The following is a 9,912-nucleotide window of genomic DNA, read 5'->3' on the forward strand; positions in this document are numbered from 1 at the left end:
CCCTGTAACTCTGCTCATTCCTCCTTTTGGGATAATAATCAAAGATGTACCCTTGCTTCGGTTTGAAACTTTTTCTTTCAGGAAGGCATCTTTGATAGTCACTAATATATAGTCACAGACTGTGGCAGAAACTCTTGTTACGTTGGGAGTGGTTAGAATCTGGGACTCGCTTTTACAAGCAGTCATTGAGGTGGATAGCACAGACAGGGAAGCTGGATAAATACACCAGGGAAAAAGGAATAGAAGAATATGTTGATTAGGTGAGATGAAGGAAGGAGGGGTGGTGTCGAGTGGAACGGAAATGCCAGCACAGAGCTGTTGGGCTGAATGGCCTGCTTCTGTCCTGTAACCTCCAACATAAACATCTCTCATTTTTGTGTCCACAGTATGAGAGGAGCAACCTGTACGACCAGATTAGCTTCAGCTTACCAAACAGCTCCCACTCAGAAGAGGCAGAGGGCAAAGAACCTGTGGCCAGGAGGCCAGGAGGTAACCCCCAATCGGAGGAGGGGCCTAGGAGACCCCCAGCCGTCCCTCCGAAGGCTAAGAGGGCCCCCATCGACAGGCAGCTGAACTCATCCTTGGAAAGCGTGTCCTCTAACAGTGAGGTGAGTGGCTTGTTACAGGTGCAGTACAGGAAACTCCAGGTGAGGTGTACTGCCACTACAACAACAGCTTGCATTTACGTGGAACCTTCAACATAGTAAAGCGCCTCACAGTGCTTCGGAGAAGTGGTTTCATCCAAAACATGACAGTGGGCCACATAGGGCAGATATCCAAAAGTTTGATCAAAGGGTTTAGGCAGTGTTAAAGGAGGAGAGAGAGCTAGAGAGGCGGAGAGGTGTAGGGAAGGAGTTCCAGAGCTTGGGGCCTCCAAGGGTGGAGTGATTATAATGGGGATGCACGAGGGATCACAATTAGAGGAGAGCACAGTTACCTCGGAGGGTTGTGGGGCTGGAGGAGATCACAGACATAGGGAGGAGAGTGAGGGATTTAAAAACAACGATCATTTTACAATCAAGGCGTTGCTTGCCTGGGAGCCAGTGTAGGTCAGCGAGCACCGGGGTGATAGGGGAAGGGGGCTTGGTGTGAGCTAGGCCAAGAACAGCAGAATTTTGTACCACCCCACAAGTTTACAAAAGATAGAAGGAAGTTGGTCAGGAAAGCCAAAGAGTAAAAACAAAAAAACTGCGGATGCTGCAGTGTTGAGGGTGCCACCAGTTTGATAAAGTGTTAAACCACAGCCCTATCTGCTCTCTTATGTAATTTAGTAGATCCCATGGCTTTGGAAGAAGAGTAGGGGAGTTATCCTGAGAGAGCAGACAGGGTCTCAGTTTAAGGCCTCATCAAACAGGCGGCACCTCCGGCAGTGCAGCACTCCCTCATTACTCCACCAGGAGTGTGTGCCTGGATCTCACACTCAAATCCCTGGACTGGGGCTTAAAGCCACGGCCTTCTGACTCTGAGGCAGCAGAGCTGTCTATGGTCAGCTGACGTCAAATAGTTCACAGATGCTGCCTGACATGCTGAGTTTTTCCGGCATATTTTTTTTGTTCTTATATCAGATTCCCAGCATCCGCAACATTTTGCTTTTTATTAGAGTTATCCCTGGCATCTTACAACATTTACACTTCAATCAACATCACAGCAAACATTGACCTGACTATTACTTCATTTCTGTTTGTGGGAGCTTGCTGTGAGTCAATTGGCTGTCGCATTTCCTACATTATAACAGTGACTACACTTCAGATAGCACCTTCATTGGCTGTGAAACACTTTGGTAGGTCACGAGGTGGTGAAAGGCATTATTGAAATGCGAACCTTTCTTTAGAAATATTGTGGCAGAATAATCCCCAATCAATCTGATAAAAATGTTGGTTTGTCTTGAAGGATTCTGACATCGCGCCGCCTCTACCAATCAGGTCGAGCCTGATCTTTGAGGAGGAGAATCAGGACAGAGTAATGTACAGGAAAATTAGTAAGTTCAAATCCAACGAGAAGTCACCATCTGCAGTATTGAACGAAGAGTTCAGGATCATGGAAAGCTTGACAAATCCACTTTACAGTGTAGGAATGGATGTCAGAAAACCACAGCTTTCAGGACGGCTACCTCCCACCTTGTCGGAGCCAAGCAACGCTATATATTCCCTGGCTGTGGAACCCCAGCGAAGATATAACGAAGTATTTGAGCCAACTAGAAAGACTTCATCACCAGAGATTGTGTACACCGAGGTGGACTTGAAGCAATGGAAGACTGGCACACTGCCCACTGCCCATGAGAACAATTACACCACGATCTCGGCACCAACCGAACAGCTGTGCCAGTCCTCGGAGGGCAGGAGTTTGAGTTTGACCACGCCGCCCTCAACCCCGCCTCGACTCTCGCCCAACTTGAATCACAGGGTGAAACCTCCGTCGCCCACTCACCCTTCACAGAAGCAGGAGGCGAACCAGAAGCTCCCGCCAAATCTCTGGCCGCTTCCTCAGCTTGCTGACTTCAACGAGCGGCTGCTGCTGAAAGATTCGCTCTACGGTGCTACCTTGGGCGTGAGGAGCTCCACAAAAAGCCCCGAGAACACTTATGAGCAGATTCCTGACAAATTCTCAAAACGGAACCAGGCAAAGCCAGCCCCTGCAGATAAGGTAAAGGTCATTCCCAGGTCACCCACCACACCCTTTAACGACTTGACCCCGCTTGATGGGTCTCAGTTCCCTCAGTTGCAATGGCACCAGCAGAAAAAGAAGGGGCCAAGTGACTCAGACTAAACAGAGGAACATCATAGTTTACAAGGAACAGGTTAGAATCATAGTCACAAAATGTTTACAGCACAAAAGGAGGCCATTCAGCCCATCATGTCTGTGCTAACCCTCTGAAAGAGCATTTCACCCAGTGCCACTCCCCTGCCTTTTCTGTGTAGCACTGCAAATTTTTCCTTTTCAGGTAGTGATCCAATTTCCTTTTGAAAGCCTCAATTGACCCTGCCTCTACCACACTCTCAGGCAGTGCATTCCAGATCCTAACTATCCACTGTGTGACAAAGCTTTTCCTCATGTCTCCATTGCTTCTTTTCTCAAATACCTTAAATCTCTGGCCTCTTGTTTTTGACTCTTCCACCAGTGGGAACAGTTTTTGCCTAACTACTCTGTTGAGACCCTTTATGATTTTGAATACCTCTATCAAATCTCCTCTCAATCTTCTTTTCTCCAATCTATCTACCTAACTGAGGTTCCTCATCCCTGGAGTCATTCTCATGAATCTTTCCTGCACTCTCTCTAATTCCTTCATATCTTTCCTGAAGTGGGACGCCCAGAACTAGACACAATACTCCAGTTGAGTCTGAACTAGTGTTTTATACAAGTTTAACACTACTTCCTTGCTCTTGTACTCTATGCCCCATTAAGAGAGCCCAGGATTCCATTAGCTTTATTAACTACTCTCTCACCCTGTCCTGCCACCTTCAAAGATTTATGCACACATACACACAGATCCCTCTGCTCCTGCATCCTTTTTAGAATTATACCCTTTATTTTATGTTGTCTCTCCTACCACAATGAATCACTTCACACTTCTCCGCATTAAATTTCATCTGCCACTTGTCCGCCCATTCCACCAATCTCTCTATGTCCTTTTGAAATTCTACACTATCCTCCTCACAGTTCACAATACTTCCAAGTTTCGTATCATCCACAAATTTTGATCTTGTGCTCTGTACACCAAGGTCTAGGTCATTTTGCATATCGAGAACTTCACTATAAACCTTCCTTCAGTCCAAGAAATGACCATTCACCACCACACTTTTTCCTGTCATTCTCCCAATTTTGTATCCACATTGCTCCTGTCCCTTTTATTCCATGAGCAATAACTTTGCTCACAAGTCTGTTGTGTGGCACTGTAACAAATGCCTCTTGGAAGTCCATGTACACCACATCAACCATCAACAGTATGTTACCACATTAACAGTATGTTACCTCCTCAAAAAACTCCAAGTTAGTTAAGCATGATTTTTCCCTTAAGAAATCCATGCTGGCTCTCCTTAATTAACCCACATTTGCCTAAGTGACTATTAACTTTGTGCCAAATTATTGTTTCTACAAGCTCCCTCACCACAGAAGTGATGTTGACTGACCTGTAGTTACTGGGCTTGTCTTTACATCCTTTTTTGAACAAGGTGCAACATTTGCAATTCTCCAGTCCTCTGGCACCACCCCTGAGTCTAAGGGAGACTGGAAAATTATGGCCAGTGCCTCCACAACTTCTATTCTCACTTCCTTCCGTATCCTTGGATGCATCTCACCCAGTCCTGGTCCCTTATCAACTTTAAGTACAGATAGCCTATCCAATATCAATTTTAAACCGTTCAAGTGTCTGAACTACCTCCTCTTTCACCATGACCTGGGTAGCATCTTCTTCCTTGGTAAAGACAGATGCAAAGTATTCATTTAATACCTCTAAAGTTCTCCTTCCTCCATATGTAAACCCCCTTTTTGGTCCCTAATTTGCCTCACTCTTCCTTTTATCACTCTATTACTATTTATATAACTATAGAAGATTTTAGGATCCCATTTATGTTAGCTGCCAGTCTCTTCTCATAGTCTCTCTTTCCTTATTTTATTTATTTTTTCATCGCCTCTCTAAGCTTTCCATATTCAACCTTGTTCTCAGTTGTATTTGCACCTGACATCTGTCATAAGCACACATTATTTCTTCTTCATCTTAATCTCCAACTCTTTCCCCATCCAGGATGCTCTGGATTTGTTTGCGCTATCTTTCCCCTTTGTGGGAATATAGCTCGACTGTCCCCAAACTATCTCTTCTTTAAAGGCAAACCATTATTCAGCCACAGTAATGCCCACTAATCTTTGATTGCAATTTATCTGGGCTAGATCCATTTTTAACCCATTGAAGTTGACTTCCCCCTTCCACCCCCCCCCCCCCCCCCAGTTAATTATTCTTGCTCTGGATTGTTCCTTGTCTTTTTCTATAGCCAATCTAAACTTTATGATATAATGATCACTGTCCCCTAAATGTTCTCCTATTGATATTTGATCCACTTGGTCCACCTCGTTCCCAAGAATCAGGTCCAACAGTGCCCCCTTTCTTGTTGGACTGGAAACATATATTGCTGTAAAAAATTCTCCTAAACATAGTTCCCTGTTATAACTACTCTGTAATTCTTGCACTTTTCTGTAATTTCCTTGCAGAGTTGTTCCCCTACATCTTTCCCATGGGTTGGTGGCCTATAGACTACACCAAGCAATTGTAATTTCCCCTTTTTGTTCCTTATTTCTAGCTAAATAGGTTCTGTCCTTGATCCTCTCTCTCTCTCTCTCTCTCTCTCTCCCTCCAACACTGCATTGCCCTTTTTAAACAATGCTGCCACCCTCCCCCACCCCTTTCCTTCCTTTCCCATCTTTCCTGTTCTTGAATCCAGGAGCCTTTAATACCCAGTGCTGCCCTTCTTTGAGCCAGGTCTCTGTTATCGCCACAACATCATATTTCCACATGACACCCTGTAACTCACCAATCTTATTTACCACATTCAGTGCATTCACATTCACATACATGCACAGAACCTTAATTTCAGACTTTCTTACTTTCCCCCGCTTTTTTGAACCCGCCTCTTACCTTACTATTTGCTCCTCTAGTGCTCTCTCTCTCTCTCTCTCTCTCTCTCCCCCCCCCCAATGTTCTTTGCAACTTAGTATTCTTCTCTGATATTACCTTATAGTTCCCACACTCTCCCCAGAAGCACTAGCTAATCGCCCTGCAAGGAAATTGGTCGGGTTCTGTTTAGGTGTAACCCATCCAGCCCTGTACAGGTCCCATCTCATCCAGAACTGATCCCGCTGTCCCAAGAATCTAAAGCCCACCCTCCCTGCACCATCTTTCCAGCCACACATTCATCTGCCTTATCCTCCTATTTCTGTACTCAGGAGTAATCCAGGGATTGCTACTTTTGAGGTCCTGCTTGCTAATTTCCTAAGTAGCTCCCTAAATTCTGACTATAGGATCATATCTCTCTTTCTACCCATGTTGTTAATAACGATGTGTACCATGACTGTTGGCTGCTCAACCAAAGGGTGCTCTACAGCCATTCAGTGATGTCCTTGACCCTAGTACCAGGGAAGCAACAAACCATCCTGGGTTCGGGTCTACAGCTGGAGAAATGCTTGTCTGTTCCCCTAACTATTGAATCTCCTATCGCTATTGCTCTTCCAGTCTTCATGACCCCCAGTACAGCCAAGCCAATCGTGTGGCCATGGACTTAGCTCTGGCTGCTCTTCCATCATTTCCATTAGTATTCAGAACTTTATCCAGTCTGGCCTACATGTGACTCTTAACTGCCATCTAAAATGGCCTAGCAAGCCCCTCAATTATATCCAAGAAGGCAGATTGCCACCACCTGCCCACAGGTATTTTGGGATGGGCAATAAATGCTGGTACAAGCAGCAACACCCACATCCCATGAACGACTTAAAAGTAATCAAGATTAAGCTCAAGCTGTGTTGTTAGTGAATTCAGTGGCCTTGCTCTCCCAATGTGGAGCGGTGCTGGAAGAGAGTCACATTAAGAAAATTGCATTTAGTGTTAGTTCAAAACATTCTTTTAAACACTCATACGGAATAATATTGTTAACCTTGCATCTAAACACACGTGTATGCATCATCTAGCAAGAAATCACAGGCATGGCTTATCTAAGCCTGTTCAGATTACCTGGCCTTCCAGGTAGTCAAATAGTTCCCACTATGTGAATCCTTGTATCTGTGTTTTATGCCACTATCTTTCATCACCCAATTCCTGCTTAGATTCAAGCTCTCCATGAACCTTAGAACAAGGATGAGGGGTCTCTGTCACTCTGCCCAGTCAGGTCCTATCCTTGCTTTTCATGAAACATGGCTTTGTTGCACAAACATTTGATGTCTAATTCCTCTCAGCCACTACAGTAAAAGAGATCCATTGTCTTTATGTTTACAGCAGCAATTTTCTTCTCTTACATTCTACCTGCACTAAAGTAAAGCCTATTTTTCAACACACTGTTTCAGCCTAAGAGCCTACTTTTGCTTTATGCTATATACTTAACATCAACTATTTTATTTATTTAAGAATTTATATGTTCCTGTCCTTACTGAACAAAGTTTTGGCCCTGACATTCACTCTGTCCCATATCTATCAGCTTCACCCAGAACAAAAGATAGAATTTGCAAACACCAAGGGGAGGGTTAGCTCTGAGGGAAGGCTGGATCGGATTGGGATTGTTTTCCTTGGAGCCGAGGAGGCTGAAGGGAGATTTAATTGAGGTGTCTGAAATGATGAGGGCCTGGATAGATTGGATAAGGAAGGAACTATTCCTCTTAGCAGAGAGGTCAATAACTGGAGCATAGATTTAAAATAATTGGTGGAGGAATTGTAGGGGAGTTGAGGAATAATTTATTTTTCACCCAGAGGATGGTGGGGGTCTGGAACTCTCTGCCTGAAAGAGTATTAATGGCAGAAACCCATATCACATTTAAAAAGATACTTTGCTAAGCACTTGAGGTGCTGTGAGCTAAAGGACTATGGCTGGAAAGTGGGATTAGACCAGATAGCTGTTGGTTTACGGACACAGGATGGGCCAAATGGCCGTAAACATTCCATATTTCCATGTAAATATATAGCAGGGATTGCCAATGGGGCCTGGGCCATCATCAGTTTTGTTTTTCTCCCCTATGATTTTATGACATTACAGTTTAATTCAATTCTGACCACATTAACTGTTCTGTCTTTGCTCCATTGTTAGAATATAGAAACATCTACATCCTAACAATGAGATAACAATTAAAGCTGGGTGTTAGTATGGAGCTTTAGTTCCTATCAGGGCACAAGGTCGTGGGTTTAACTTTAAAAGAGTGTGGGAAGGTTCACCTGTTAGAATCTGGGTCAGTGATTGTTCTAATCCACACAAGCCAATCTCGGAGATTGGCAGATGCGCTGGACTAACTAGTAGAGTATCCCTGGACTACCGAGGAGAAAATCAGAACAGTGTCCCTGGTTTAATTAGAAAGGGAACTGGCTACCTCCAGTGTGAGAGGTGGCACTGAGCACTGTAACAGGGGGCAGGAAGGTCCCAGTGTCAATGGCTGCTCTCTGTTGAGTTGGCCAGACTCAGCTGGGCGCTCCCATTGGCTTCAACAAGCGCGTGGGATGCGATGATCCTGTGAGATCTTGCCTATAAAAGAGCAGGCAAGGTGCTGGAAAACTAATCCCACCGAACCTGAGGAATTTAATTCAGGTGAGGGTGGATGAGTGAGGCGAACCTGAGTTGCTAATCTTAATCCAACTCAGCATCTGAGTCAGTTATGGACCAAGCTGCCTCAAATACATTGTCAATTTGCCAATGGTTTGATGCTGAAAGTGTAGCAAAGTCAGGACCATAAAAAGTTGAGAAGCTGTCAATGTCGAGTTACGAGTCTCCTGACTGGGGGTTGGGTGGGGGTTGTTCCCTTTGAGGGGATGGTATATTAAGGCGATTGCTGAGCCCTTAATAATCTGGGGGCTGTACCTGCCTGCTACACAAATGGGGAAATGGTGGGCACCATGCCCATAATTTTCCCTTCCTGGCCTCGCCCAGCTTTCTCTAACCTCCATCAACATTAAGTCCCCTTCCTCTCCTTGACCCTCCCCTTCTGTGTATCCTCCCTTCCCTTCATCTTACCAACAGTGACAGAGGTTTCAGCTGCCTTGGTCCACTCTGAGCCCCTGGACTCTCTCTCTCTCTAACCCTCTGCATCTTTTAAAGGCGTTTTAAAAGCACATTGCTTTGGCCGAGTCTTTCCCAACTCCCCCAGCTCCTCCACTTGGGGTCCATTCCTTCCCTTGCACCGCCGCCCCCAAAGCACCAGGATTGTTCTTCAGATGTTAAAGGTACTATATAAATGCAAGTTGTTGAATGGTTTACACAGGACAACTTAACACAGAATTCTCTGTATTTTTTTCCTTTAGGATGAAGTCCGTAAAAAATGGTTCTCGGATTGGAAATACAAATGATGGAAGAAATTCCCCAGATGTTTAGGCACATCCGTAGCACTGGTGAATGAGGTGCCTGGGACCTCTTGTGATCCATCATACATAACCCTCAGGACCCTCGCCATCTGCTCTCTCAATATACAACACTATGTTGAAAATGGGTCCAGCGTTTTGCTACATTTCAACAGGGATACTAACCCTGGTTTCAGTTTATTGTTTTACACGTGCAAAATGCTAATATTTAAAATCTTTGTATATATGATAATAAGCTATCATTAATTCAATTTGCAAAACTGATTGGTGCGATGCAATCTTTTGGTACCTGATTATAATAGACTCTCTGCAACAGTGTATTAAGCTGATACTGGGGTTGTGAATATTTAAGTGATAATAAATAGCTGATTCTGACCTTGAGTGATTCTGGTAAACAAGTGGCAGAAAATTGACATCTCTCCCTTTTGATTTCAAAATAGAGCAAAATGGAAAGCAGGCTTTGAACGTGCTATCTGTCAGCTCGCTATCTGTCCAATCATTGTCAACTCATCAGCTTGCTATCTATCAACACGTTATCTCCCATCTCGCTTTCTCTCTGATCCTTCCTGACTGTGCATCACTTGCAATGCAAAGGTCTCTGTGGATGTCTGTGCGAATGATCTTGGGACTGAAGTACCCTGTGTGGAGTGGCCTGGGGAGTGAGCTCACCCTGTGTGGAGTGACCTGGGGAGTGAGCTCACACCCTGTGTGGAATGGCCTGGGGAGTGAGCTCACCCTGTGTGGAGTGGTCTGGGGAGTGAGCTAACCCTATGTGGGGTGACCTGGCATTTACTTGCAGTGTTACTAAGGGGGTAGCAGAAAAGATGGGTAGAGTGGGCTGAATGAATTTCCACCGTCAGTGCTGTTATCTGGTT

At 44.8% G+C, this 9,912-nt stretch overlaps 1 protein-coding gene across 1 annotated transcript in view; it reads left to right on the forward strand.

The window, feature by feature from the left end:
- LOC121272012 (SH2 domain-containing protein 7-like) overlaps window positions 1-9,160 on the forward strand; it is a 33,752-nt gene extending 24,592 nt beyond the window's left edge. Inside the window, exons 8-10 of the mRNA XM_041178370.1 lie at window positions 387-608; window positions 1,891-2,643; window positions 8,981-9,160. Coding sequence (XP_041034304.1) covers window positions 387-608; window positions 1,891-2,643; window positions 8,981-9,025 — 1,020 coding nt within the window. The 3' untranslated portion in view covers window positions 9,026-9,160. The remainder of the gene's footprint in view (window positions 1-386; window positions 609-1,890; window positions 2,644-8,980) is intronic.
- The last annotated feature ends 752 nt before the right edge of the window (window positions 9,161-9,912 follow it).

This window comes from Carcharodon carcharias, chromosome 32, assembly GCF_017639515.1.
Source record: "Carcharodon carcharias isolate sCarCar2 chromosome 32, sCarCar2.pri, whole genome shotgun sequence".
Taxonomy (NCBI): domain Eukaryota; kingdom Metazoa; phylum Chordata; class Chondrichthyes; order Lamniformes; family Lamnidae; genus Carcharodon; species Carcharodon carcharias.